This window comes from Falco cherrug, chromosome Z (assembly GCF_023634085.1).
Source record: "Falco cherrug isolate bFalChe1 chromosome Z, bFalChe1.pri, whole genome shotgun sequence".
In the NCBI taxonomy this organism is placed as follows: Eukaryota; Metazoa; Chordata; class Aves; order Falconiformes; family Falconidae; genus Falco; species Falco cherrug.
In genome coordinates this window covers 81,865,203-81,878,818 of record NC_073720.1, presented here as the reverse complement: position 1 = coordinate 81,878,818, position 13,616 = coordinate 81,865,203, and the positions used below count along the sequence as shown (strand labels likewise).

Genomic DNA, 13,616 nt, shown 5'->3' with positions numbered 1-13,616 from the left:
GTGAAGTCCTGATGAAGACATCAATATATATGTGGATATTATCTGTTTCAAAATTCAAGTTTCCAAATGTTCTTCTATAAGAGTTCCTGTCCAGTCAACAAATCACTAGATAAAAATGTTCTGGTGAAAAAAAAAAAAAAAAAAAAAAAGCTGGTGACAATACCTGTTCTTACAAAGCATTCAATTAGAATTTCAGAGCTAAATTATATTTTGAATATAGAACAATTCAAGAGTTATAGTATCACAAGAAACTCAAAGAATTCCCAAGAAAACTGCATGTGAAGTAATTCAGATTGCTCTCTGGCTTCAGGAGGTGCTGAACACAGAAGTACAAAAACTTATTGCTGCATTTTGCTGGCAGTCTAATTCACTCACATTAAAACTCGAGTAGGAAAACAATCCAGTTGAAATCTACTGCTTACTCCCCAACTGTTTCTGAAGTTCATATGTGCACCTAGTGCAAATTCATTTTATATTATATTGGTTTGTAGTTTATAGAAGAAATCATTCCAGAAAATTATATTAATCTTTGTACTTAATTCCACTTTATTTATTTCATGAATACATGAATTTGATACACTTTAAATATTAAAAAACCCTCATTGTTTCACGATGCTTTTCTGTGTCTTCTGCTTGAACATACATTGTCTCTCAAAACAAACTACAGTATTTCTACCTGGTCCTAATTACCCTATTTTCCAAAATAAATTATCTAAATAAAAGTTAATACAATTATATTTCGCTTCTCAAGCTCACAGTTGTTTCCACCTGCCTTTAATAATGTGGAGTGTTGTTGAGCCGGAATCTTGTTTTTCTATCCTCCCTTAGATACTACGTAACTATGCAGACAGGCTACGAAAAAAATGTTGCCTTACAACACAAGAGATGGCAGCATCAAACTTACTTTACTGAAAAACAAATAACATCCAGTGTTTTGTCTTTAAACTACTGCATATAAGAAAACAGACAGACACTATCACCCTAGAAATAAGTTTGTGGGTTTGGTTTTTTTTATTATTATTATTCCTTTTCCAAACATGAAGGGTGGAGGGCTTTTTTTCCTCGGTATTTTCCAAGTTTCTTTGAAGTGTAACTTTGTAAGAAAACTAGGCCAGAATATACTCATTAAGGTCGGCATAAACAGTCATCACCGGCCTCGCCCATATTCACTGGACTCTTAAATAACGTTTGTAAAGCTACAGCCATCAGCTAAGTTGACGGCCCGTGATCTCATATTTCTGCAACACTGCAGAGACTGAGGACCTGTTTGACTCACACCACCACCGCTTTGCCACCGTACAAAAAAGCTGTCCAGGACCTCTATTTTAAAAGCTGACCTGTGCTACCGCAAGATTAGCCTGAGGTAACACAGAAGTGGTTATTTGCTTTTCGCTCCGCCGGTGGTAATACTGCTCCCTTCCTTTCCTGCCGCCTGAACTTTCCTACCGCCCTCAGAGAGCACGTTGCCATTTCCCCCGCCACACCTGAGGGAAAGGCGCGCCGCGGGGCCCGAACGCCTGGCAGCCGACAAAATGGCGGGCGGGGGCGGAGAGCGGCGGGATACCCCCTCCCCTGAGGCGCACGGCGCGCCCAATCGCAGGCTGCAGATCGGCACCACGTGATCGCGCGGCACCGCCCCACACTACAACTCCCATCACACCCCGGGGCACGCACCTCATTCCGGCCCCGCCTCCCGCTCCCAGAACCAGAAGGCGCCGGGGGTGCTGGGGGAAGGTCGCGCAGGGGAGAGGGTCGCAGCGCTGCCCTGTCGGTACCATGCTGGCTGCCAGTATCCGCAGGTTTACCACCTCTGCCCTGCGTAGGAGCCATTATGAGGAGGGCCCTGGGAAGGTGCGTGTGGAGGAGGTGCCGGCCCGCTGCGGCGTGGCCTGAAGGTCGCAGGAGGGGACTGCGGCCGGGCTCGGGGAGGGGATGGCGCGGGGGGGGGGGGGGGGGGGGGGTGAGGGCCCGCCTCGGGGTGGCGGGGCAGGGAGCGTAACGCCTCGCTGCGGGACGGTGGCTCCGCGGGAGGAGCGGGACGGGGAGAAACGTGTCCTTGAAGGACGTTGCTCTGGCGGCGCTCGCCCGGCCCGCGGGCGGCCAGCGGCAGGCCTAGCCCAGGGGCCAGCCCCGCCACAGCTCCGGGGTGACGGCACGGGGGACGCTCGGGAGATTGCTGAAAGGGGGGCAGCCAGAGGGGCGTCGGTGGAGCCGCAGTGCGGGCCTGGGCTGGCTGGCCGTCGGCGCTGGTGTGAGGCGCAGGCCCGTCCTGCTTTGGCTGTGCTCAAGGTGAGCCCCTCGCTCGGTGAGCGCCCGTGAGGAGTTCTGCACAGTCCCAGGGCCCCAGCGGACTGGATGCCGTTGTGAGGAGCAGAGTAACGACTGCTGTGTTGCCAGTTGCCCAGCTGGTGTCTGGTGGGTTTGGTGGTCTGGTGGTACTGCTGTTACAGCCACAGCAAAGAGGTCTGTGTTGCAAATGATTTCATATCCTTCCTTGCAACTTTCTGCAGTGACTTCTGACCAGTGGTACAAATGATGAGCATTGCAGTATGAGAGACAGCAATGATACTGTAAACGCTTTCTGATGTACCTTGTTGCTTAATACGTTCTCTTAAGTCCTATATCGAAAAACTAATTTTACACACCTAACGAGCCAGAGGGTAGTCTTCACAGTGAAGGTTTAGATGTTGGAACAGCTTGCCTAGAGAAGCGTTGGGCTCTGTATCTTCAGGGACATGCATGCTGAACTGGATGAGACCTTCAAAGCAGGGGTAGTTTGCTAAATTGGGGGAAGAGGGGAAGAGCGGACAAAATGACCTCAGGAGGTCACATGCAAGCTATTATTGTAATTACTGTATTTCTTTCCTTGAGAGGAAGGGAAACTGATTTGTGCCTGAATGTTGTTTTTGTCAGCTTGACTCCACCTGTTAGTGCTCTGAGCTTCTCACCATTTTCAAGTCAATGAGGAAGTAACTGCTGCATGGCTGCAAAACTTAAAATTAATTTTTCTCTTACAGAACATTCCGTTTTCTGTGGAAAATAAATGGCGATTACTTGCAGTGATGTGTGGATTCTTTGGAAGTGGATTTGTCGCTCCTTTTGTTATTGTCAGACACCAGCTTCTTAAGAAATGAAGAGGACAGACTGTAATTGCACTAGCTGGGTAACTGCATTTAGATTTCATAGCATGGTGGAGTCTGTGGTCAAAACTGAGCTTTACAGAGTCTAATCTAAAACCATTATCAATTTTCAACCCTTCATAGTCCAGGTGCTAAAGAGTTGTGGTCTGCAATGGCATCTATAACTCAAATAATGAATAGGTTTGTTTGCTTCACAGGGCTGCTGCACTGTCAGTGGCTGGTCCTAAGGCCACACCTTTCTGGCTGCAGCTTCTTGATGGTCTACAGCTGGGTGAACTGACAGAAGAGTGCTACTGTTTTGATTTGGATAATAACTATAACCAAAACCATGTCTACCTTTCTTGAAACATAAAGTTACGCTTCTCAGTCTGTAGGAACAGCTGGCATGTGTGATGTGAACAAAACAGTATGAGAAACTGTGATACTGTAAACGCTTTCTGATGTGCCAGTTAAAACTGAGTGGAAAACAACATTGCTTGAAATTCAGTTCAGCCATGTCAAAACAATCACACCACCTACATACAATGTTCCTAACCATTCACAGGATAAAGTCCACATAAAACAAGGTCATTAACAGCAGAAACAATTGTAACTGATGCTTGCTGACGATCATAACAGACAAAGCAAGCCTCAGACATATTCAGACTGTGCAAGCATGCGCTTTCCAGTTGAAAGGCCGCATCAGTTTATCTTAATCTGATTTCACTTCAGAAATATTTGGTATTGTCAGTTCTGTAATCTGAGAAACAACAAATCTTTTTAAGCTGGAATGACCCAGGTAGTTCTTGAAAAGAAATAACAGTCCTCACTAGAATCTCATAATTGGAGCAAATTGAAGTAATCTATGTAATTCCTTTGACAGTCTGATGTTTTTGACTCCCTAGATTAAGGAGAAAAAATCAGCACACTTGTATTGAACTTGAGCACTTAAAACTGTATGATTTCATAATCATAAGTCAGGGCCTCCGCTACAAAAGCATGCAGTGGATGAAGCAAAGCCTGACAAATTTATAGTTAATTTATTTGTAGCTTTTCTAAATTCGAAGGGTAACGTAGTTCTTAAACTCATTAATTCTTTTTTTTTTTCCTTGCAGAGCTGAAGTCTTCTACACAGCACCTTTCAATGGAAAAAGGATAGCTGCAATTGTGTACCATGCTGAATGTGTCTAAATAAAATCTTAAATCTGAAGGTCTTGGGCTGTGTATTTTGTGAAATTCCTGAAATGCTTTTGACAATAGGTGTATACTGAGAACCCCTTCAGATTGTGGTGTGTTGACATTAAATTGGCCACTAATTTTCTTTATAGATAAAGAGGGTTGAAGCGTTACATTTCAAAACAGAAGTTGGGCTCAACACCTTTAGCAGAACAGATGTTTAAATAGCTTTACTAAGCTATATGGCCTTTTCAAACACTCTTTAGACTACTCACAGAATAATGACCTGGGATAGTTTATAACCAGTGAGCCTCACAGTGGGTATACTGTCACCATAATCCATGCTGCAGAATTTTTATCTTCAATATTTTGGGTTCATCAGTTGAGAAGACTTTATTTGTCTATGTTTCCACACTTCTTTATTCTAAAGAGTTGTTGCTGGCTTACTGTTGCCCTGTGCAGGAACCTATGCATTGCCCTGCAGGTTTCATGAGGCCTCAGGACTGGATGACGACTAAGTCTGGAAAGTGAGTACAGCAGCAATAACTAGAACTGTGATCAGAAAAAGTATTGGTAATATTCTATAGCTTATCAGAACTGGTATTGCTGCAGATACAGCTGTTCTGAAAGAATTGATAGTTTTCAGTTTGTAGCTGTAGTCTTTGCACAGGATCATACCAAACAAGGGGGACTGTGTAATTAAAGGTAATTTAGAGCTGTGAAGAGTGCTGTTGGGACACTTCCACCAACCTGAACATGACATGTTATAGTCAGTGGCCCTGTTGCCTGCATGAGTAGGAAGTAATTTTCACATACAGTTTTGTTGCGACCACCTCTGACTAAAGATGCATGAGGAGTAGTGGTGTGATCCTGTAATGATTACATCACCTAGGAAATGATGCTGTCAAGTGGTAGTATTGAGTTCCTTAAGTGAAGTTTTCTCATTTACTTTTTTACTCTAAAATACTCTTCTGTCTGTAGCACAATACATTTAATGTGGCTTCCAATGTCAATTCATAGACTGGTGTTACAGAAGTTTGGAATGTGTTGGTATAGTTCAAACAAGTACTAGTTTGTCATCAAATACCATGAGCTTACAAGAGCAATAAAATCCTCTTGGCAACAGAATAGCTTTTGGGTATTGGGTATCTTTTTGTTTGGGGGGGGGGGGGGCGGGGGGCAGCTTTAAAATACTGATGACTAGTCCTGGTGTCAGCTGGAACAGTTAATTTTCAGTAGCTGGTGCAGTGCTGTGTTTTGGGTTTGGTGTGAGAGTGATGTTGCTAACACACATTTTTTAGTTGTTGCTGGGTAATGTTTGTACAAAGTCGGGGACTTTTCAGTTTCTCAGGCCTTGCCAAGCAAGAAGGCTGGAGCAGCATAAGAACTTGGGAGGGGACACAGCCAGGACTGTTGATCTGAACTAGCCAAAGGGATATTCCGTACCATGAACATCATGCTTACGTAAGCTGGGGGGAGTCGGACAGGGGCTGCCGATGACTGCTGGGAGACTGGCTGAGCATTGGTGAGCGGGAGGTGAGCAATTGTATATCACTTCTTTTTTCTTTGGGTTTTTTTTTCTTTTAGATTTTATTTCTCTCCCTTGCTCTCCTTTTCATTACAGTTATTATTACTGCTACTATTTTATTTCAATTATCATTATCTCCTCATACAAGTTTTACCTTTTTCCTGATTCTCCTTCCTGTCCTGCTGGGGAGGGGTTGGGGGGAGTGAGGGGGTGAGCAGCGGCCTGGTACTTGCTGGCTGGGGTTAAGCCACACAGTGTGTGAAGAGCCTGCTGGGAACAAAGTAGTAACTGTTGCTACAACTTCTTCAGCAGAGCTAGAAGGTAGCTTAATGAAGCATGGTGATTTTGATAAAGGGCTAGCAAAGGCTACGAAAAAGTGATAATGAAGAAAGATTCAGAGTAAAGATCCCACAATATAAAGGATTGAGATAGTAGGAATTCTTTATAGCTGTGACTGAGGTATAATTATATGCTATAATGTTTCTTAATGTACTTCCTGTCTGCAGAGTAATGCCTTTCAACAGACTTTGAGAGCATGTCTCCCTGTGTCTTGTGAAGCAAGCGAACTGTGTGTGTACTGTAGGTGATATGGGAACAGTGTGCTGAAACAGCTGGGGAATCCAGAAAGGGTGACTATTTCTTGGTCTAGACATTGGGATTTCCTGGAAGAACTTGGGTACTATAAAAAAATGCCACCCTTTCAATGCAAAAATAAAAATGGGAGCTCTTCGGTGAGAAAGTCTCATTTGCTTTCTCTCACAGATGAGCAGGTCAAAATGTCTGTTGCACAAGGCAAGTCCGAATGGAAGCCTGTTACAGAATTGCATTTCTCTTAGGGGTCACAAACATAATTTTTCTGTGTATGCATTTGTACCTAGCTCACTGTGTGTCCTCCAAAGTTAAATAACTTGTTTGGTTTGGTTAACTTTCCCTCTTACTCCTAAGTCCTTGATGTATTTGAAAAGGGTGAGCATTACCTCTGAATGTTTATCTTGCGAGCTAGGCAAACAAGTTCCTTTAGTCTGCTTAAAATAAGGTCTCCTTTCTGTATATCATCCCCTTCTCTATATTTTTTCTATTTAAATATATTTTTGAACATGGGTGGTTAAACTTAAACCAGTTATTTTTAGATTAAATGTTAGAGAATTTCTCCTCTCATCATGTGTTCTGAAACTGTAATCATCATTTTTTGCAGTGTCGTTACACTGATGGATCGTAGTCATTTTAGGAGCAGAGTGGTCCTGGGGGCTACTGGTTGTAAGTTTTCAAATTATGACCCTGTTTCCAGCCCTACCACCAACTTATAAAAATTACTGATGTGCATCACAACACCCATAACCTTTCATCTCCTGGTTTACTTAATTTCTATTGCTGCAACTGTTAGGCATACTCTGGGGGATGACTGCTGATAGTTGTCTTCCAGCTGTTGCCTACTGTATGATCCCACTTTGTGTGCCGGTAAGTGTCATACAACGGTTAAACCACATCAACCCTGCTTTGGATAAGTCAAGCTGACTAAACATATAATGTTAGTCATAAACTATCACTTGATAAACCCATGTTCATGGCGCCCATTGTTAATTAATCTTTCCTTCAAACAGAAAGTTCAGTGCAATTTTGTAGGTTTTTTTTAATCTGCTGCATTAATTCTTTCAGGATTTCTTGAGTGTAGGTTAAGTACACTCGCTAATTTTGTTCTGCATAGCTCTCCAGTTTTGAGCTTGCATTTTTAATATAACAGCTGCACACCGTAAGTTTCAAAATAAGTAGACATGCTCTCTATTTGTTGCAAACTCTGTTATTCTTAGGTGCTGCCAGAGCTGTAATTAGTCCCTTTAGAATTGGACTGTTTCTCTACATGACTTGCTTGGGCAGTTTTCAGTAATTTTCAAGCCCCATCAATTATCAAGTCCATAAGTTCTCTGTCTGAATTAAGTAATTGGTTCCCTTAGGTTTTCAAAACTTTCACTTCTGTAATAGAAACACATTAACAGATCTGTTTTGATCTCTTTTTCTATTAATGCAAACTGGGACAGTCTGCATTCTACCCAAAGGCGTTTTTTACTGCTAGATTATTCATAATCTTATCACTATTTAATAACGCAAAGTCTAAAAATCTTCGTTTGGTTGCTTGCCTGGAAAATACTGGTTGTCATTGAGAGAGATGTGGCTCCTATCATTAGTATCAGATGTTTGACACAGTTTAATTTCACAGAGGCAAAACTCCAGATTGTATTTGTTTCTCTTGTTACAAGAATATTGCTGCTTATAGCCAAGCTTGATTTTAGGAGCATATGTCTAAGCCTAGATTTCTGGTTTTATCTGTTCTGTGGTTTTTTATTTAAGTCTTCCTGCTCTTTTATTTGCTTATTGACTGCTAAGTAGGTAAGCCAGAGGAACCTGGGTAGATTGTTGAAACACATCTATTGCTGACCACTGTTTGTGGCCGCTCTCAACACTTTTCTTCCATGCCTAGCTTCACAGGGTGGAAAAAGTGTCCATGGCAGCAAAATTCTAGGGCAGACCAAATGATCTCTGATGAGCAGCCTTATGCTGGTCTCAGGAAGCAATGCTGTGGATAAAATAGGTTTTAAAAAAATACCCGCTATGAAATGCTAATGCATGACTTTGAGAGGTGCTGAGTCTTCTGTTTAATTCACGTAAATGGGACTAGTCCAGTTCTACAGCCTGACAAGCCTTACCCTGTCATCCCCCAGTACAGCTTAGGCGACAAGTTAGCTGATTTTGTGACCCTTTTAAGTACCAAATGTTTGTTGCCGTCAAAGGTATCAGAATCTCACCCAGGAATGACTTCTCTAAACACATTTCCACCACAGTTATTAACATGGAAATACCCAGCCCGGAGTGAATCCAGAGATGGAGGTGTCACTCTACATGTGTAAGAACAAACTGAAATTTTATGGTAATCAGGGGGATCAGATCAGATTCATAAAAAAACAAGAGATGTAGAATTAAGTTGTTCAAAGTGTAAGGGTATGTTTCATCACACTCTGCTATATGATAGTTTGAGTACCGAATGAAATATTTGTTTTTAAAATAGCCTTTTGGGTTCCCTTTAGGGCACCTTGACTTGGTAGAAGATAAATCAATTGAAAAAACATGAGGCAGAAAAATATGACACTTAGAGGTTTGACATTATAGGCAAAAAGCAATATGTAAGTAGTGCTTCTCTATCATTAAAATTTTATGAAGGAAACAAGATGATGGTTAAAGGACGTTTGGGAAATAACACATCTGTGTGAATGATAATATATTTTGCTTACTAGATGCCAATTTTAAGGAAAATCTTTTACGGTCCCTGATTTTTTTCCAGTTTTCTTGTTATAATTTTCCCCTTCACAAATTCTATTTTGGCTCAAACTCGAAATAGTTTAATTTTGTTTCCAGAGAGGTTCACACTTCAGCATTTTAATTATGTTAGATATCAGCAGTCTTCAAGCAGCTTCTCAATTAAATCTAAGCAGATGTGATTTAGATGTCCTTATGTTTTAATATTTGGAGTGTTTCCAGTTTGGGGATCTTTCTCTTCTACTCTGGAATGTTAGTTTGTCTCATTTCATAAACACAGCTGAAAACTCACAAAACCTTTACAAAGTGCTCTGAAGTTGTCAAATGGAGTATGTTGATGCAGAAAGGAAAGCGGAGTGTATCAGAGGTTAGACATTTTCAGAAATAACAAATGGGGAATGTTTGACACAAGTAGGATGGCAATGCAACATGGTTTTCCTCTACATGTTTATATTATATATCTCAGAGATGTGCAGAGATAGATAAAATTCACTGTTGGCAACGGCAAGGCAATGGTGGGGCAATTTAAACTTCCTTGGAGGTGATGTATCCTAAACAAATAGTGATTACTGTAGCAGAAGATGCCGTTGCGGGCTGCTGAACAAAAATATCTGCTCAGGCAATCAAAAAGGCAAGGAGGATGTTAACCTCTTCTACAGAAACGGATGGAAACCATAACAGCAGATATAGTGCCATTGTATACATACGAGTGGTATACCGTTCCTTGAAAACCATGTGGAATTTTCTTATTTGACCCAGGTTACTGAAAGACACAAAAAAACTTAACAGTTGCAGATATGGAAAATTTTCAACATGAAGAGTTAGTAAACTAGTAGAACCCTTGAGTTTAGAGAAGAATGAGAGGAAAAAGCTATCCTATCAAAATCATTCACATCTGAAAAGTATTGCTAGTCCCAATGACAAGAATTCACCGCTCACGCCTCTGAGCTGTGACTTCTGTGGTGGGCTAGGGGACTGAAGGGGGCTGGTTGGTTTGTCAGTTGGTTTGCTTGTTTTTAAAGCGGGCGGAAGTGGGGCATCAGGTTTGAACTGCTCCTTCGCTAAGCAATATACTATCTATCATACAGGAATGAAATTCAGCATGGAATGGGAGAGGGGAAGGAAGGACTTGTGTTCAGTTACTTTAAATGGGTGAATATTTTGATATGATGAAAATATATATTATTTTTCAAATCAAATATTTCTGGAATTTCAGCAATTAATTTTACAGTGTATCCTTTCCAGTTCCAGTTTTCAAAAAGAAATGGGCATTAGATTATTATTTTTCCTAATGAACAGAAAGTCCAGGTTTTGTTCAGTTGTGCCTTGAAGCATCTGTTAATAACCCACACTGGAGATAGGATACTGGATTTGATGAACCACTTCCAAACCACCATGGGCAACTTTTACATGACAGATTTCATATTAGTACATAAGAAAACCTGGGCTAATTTTTTTCTTACTTTAAGTTATTGGTGACCATTCAAAGTGATATGTTGCCTTATACAATAATTAAAGTAAAAGTTACTTATGAAAATGACATACAAAACTTTTTACTATTAAGTAGTAGAAGTAAAAACTCCAAATCTTTTCTAATATAAATTGTTGGATACTCTTTTTCATTTTTGTGGTTTGTTTTGGTTTTTTTTTCCCGTTGGCCTGAGATTTTCATTTCTGTTTGAGGTTACCAAAAGAACATGAAACAATTTTGAGGTTTATAAACAAACTGGGCTTGCAGAAGAAAATATGAAAGTAGGGATGTGGTTGTCATGACAATGAAATTAGTAGCCGCTCTTGTTAAATATAAGCAGTGGACAAGAGCTTGGGCAACATTGCATAGGCTAACACATGAAAAATATTTTTATTCTTTAAAGATAAAGGTCACGTATGCATTGCATTTCATTATCTTGGCTGGTTTCCAGAATCTCAGTGTAGTGATATCAGTGGGTATCATTTAAAAAATTAAATAGAATTGTTCAGGGGGACAAAGGAAGGAAGGAAGAAAGAAAGGAAAAGGGCGGGAGGGGAAAGATACCAGTAACTTTGCTGCCTCAGTGTGAAAGAAATTGATTGTTCTCAATTTCATGTAGAAGAAAATAAAGTTACAGGAAGGTCAAATGGTACACCCACTAAGCCATAGCAGAACTGGGATATGATCCAGCAGCCCAATGCTATAAAAATATTCCTGCCTGTTGTCACCTCAGTGGGGTACATTAAAAAGCCATAAGAAGTATGTGTAATCATTATTTTCATGCATGAAAATATGCATAGTGGGGCAAAATAGATGAAGTCTCTGGATTGTTTAACTGGAAATTGGAATGGGTATGAGAGGAATAGTTTAACGCATTAATTTATCATTAAAGACATTGTAATTACATCTTCAATTATCACAAAAATAGGTAGAGAAATGGGAAGAACGCTGTAGGTTTAGGGTAGGTGGTATTGGAAACACAGACTTTGGAATAGCATTGACTGGTTTGTGGCAGATCCAGATGAAAAGACAGTGACCATAAGACCCTCTGTACAGATGGGAATGCATGCAATTAATCATTGTTCCAATTAAATAAAACATAAAGGTGGAATTGCCCCTCCTCTGCCATATCCATAGGTTTTATCAGAGGCAGCTGTGCTAATGGTCTGTTCCTGCAAACTGTGAACACCGGCCTCTGACTCCCTAACCAGCTTTTGTTTGCTCTGATTACAGCAAGAAGATGGATGTGAGTTGCTTTCTAGGATGATATGCTCAATAAGTTTGACTTGCATTTAAATGAGTTTAAAATAATAGTATTTTCTGGAATTAATGTAATCCACTGTTCCATTTTCTCTTTCAGTATTCCATGAATAATATTAAGTTCTTTCCTGTGGTTGTGCCACCTTTTCCATTAGCTATGTAGAGCATGCAGCTCTTTGAAAAATGTCAGTGTATAAATAGCATTGCTGAGATCCCAGCTAAGCCAGATCTAGCAACAAAATGTGGAAATACACCATGCAGGTGAAAAAAAATGGTCCATGTAAAAATTATGACAGGTGGTGGAAGGAGAGAGCTGGTAAGAAAGAGTGTGGTCTGAGGTTTTGTTTCTTTTTTTCTAAAATTATTGCACCATTAGAATTTAGAATAACTTGAGGGTTCATTAGAGTAAGTGTAGCAGGAAAAGTGCTTCATAATTCTGGATTAAATATGGTTTTGTAAAGATGAGGAGAAAGATCTCATCCTCGGGGAATCAAAAACCCGGTAGCCACTGGCCTGCTGCATCAGTCAGCAAGGGTATTTGACTAAATGGGGCTTTGCCACTAACCAAAGCAATTACCTGTTACCTGAAACAGTGGCAGGATGGGCTGTTGGGGGGAAAAAAAAAAGTAAACATATATATATATGGTCATTAATATGAATGAGCAATTCTTTCTGCATGCATTCATGAGCCACCCAGGTAATTGAAAGTGAAAGCTAAAGAAGATGTGCCTCTCTAAAGACAATCCATCTCTTTAAGACCTTGTCTTACGGAGTTTTTTTTCTGACAGCCTGAAGCACCGAACCTTCAGATTTAGGGACAGCTAATTGGAAACTTTTCTGGAAGCATGCACATCACTGTGCTCCAAAACCACGCAGGCTGTGCATCAGCTCCCCTCACCCCACTGCCGTCACTTTTCTTTCCTGTTTGTTTTTCCAGACATACCGCTGAATCCAATATCGCAGAAAATTGTTTTCAGCCAAACAGCAGCAGTTAAGTTGTTAACTCACTATTACCTCAGCCCACTGACAGGAGCTATAAATGCCTCTTTATATCCCGGCTGGGAGTATTTAAGTGCTAGCTTTATGAAGCTGGGGAGCAGGGGGCGGTGCTGCTGGGGTTCGGGGGTCTTGGTGGGTTTTGTGGGGGGTTTTGAGAGGGCAGGGGGAAGGCTGGCAACCCCTAAATAAGGTCTTCCTTTTCATATTCTGAAGTGGCAGCACAAAGCAAGGAGGTGCTCTGCAGAAGGATGTAGATACAGCATCGTTTAATTTGTTACGCCCAGTTTAAGCGCCTCTGCCCAATACATAACGCAAAAGGAGAGTACAGGCACCTGACAGCTTATCTACAGGACAATTAACTAGGTGAAGGTGTGACTTCAAAACTACTTAAAATTTATTTGGTTCCCAGTTTGACAGGGCTTTCAAGTCAAAGTAGCCCTATACCAGTTCAATTTAAATTTACCTCTGAAATCAATTTACATAAAACAGTTTGCCAGTTCCTCTAAGCACGTCAGCAAAAAAATAACTAATAGCACTTTAGGTATTTTATTTTTTAAGAAGTTAGTTGAAGTTAATTTTCCTAAGGTTTGCTACGTAGGCAACCCTAAGAATGGGATGTGCAGACCCCAGAAAGCCAAGCAGAGCACCAGCACCAGTACGGTACCAAGCACAGAGACGGAACTCAGGCCCTCCCAGTTTGCTGCAGCATTAAGTGCCTCGCCTGTGGTGTCAAGGGAGGGATGATGCCCAAAGC

The 13,616-nt window shown here is 41.1% G+C and overlaps 1 protein-coding gene and 2 non-coding genes across 3 annotated transcripts; all 3 read left to right on the top strand.

Annotated features, from left to right (window-relative positions):
* Positions 1-1,687: 1,687 nt before the first annotated feature.
* On the top strand, positions 1,688-4,329 carry LOC114015249 (cytochrome c oxidase subunit 7C, mitochondrial). The gene is made up of 3 exons (XM_055699743.1): positions 1,688-1,851; positions 3,018-3,163; positions 4,235-4,329. The coding sequence occupies exons 1-2, from the start codon at positions 1,777-1,779 to the stop codon at positions 3,132-3,134; spliced, it is 192 nt and encodes a 63-aa protein (XP_055555718.1). The 5' UTR covers positions 1,688-1,776; the 3' UTR covers positions 3,135-3,163; positions 4,235-4,329.
* On the top strand, positions 2,527-2,589 carry LOC114015251 (small nucleolar RNA Z39). Its single transcript, XR_003559062.1, has one exon. It is a non-coding gene; the product is annotated as a small nucleolar RNA Z39 (small nucleolar RNA).
* Positions 3,524-3,585, top strand: LOC114015250 (small nucleolar RNA Z39). Its single transcript, XR_003559061.1, has one exon. It is a non-coding gene; the product is annotated as a small nucleolar RNA Z39 (small nucleolar RNA).
* Positions 4,330-13,616: the final 9,287 nt, after the last annotated feature.

What these genes read in the sequence shown, in the direction of transcription:
- LOC114015249 (XM_055699743.1), top strand. Translation starts at nt 1,777, where the DNA reads ATGCTGGCTGCCAGTATCCGCAGGTTTACCACCTCTGCCCTGCGTAGG. An exon ending in ATGAGGAGGGCCCTGGGAAG is followed by an intron (nt 1,852 to 3,017) that starts GTGCGTGTGGAG and finishes TTTCTCTTACAG; the next exon opens with AACATTCCGTTTTCTGTGGA.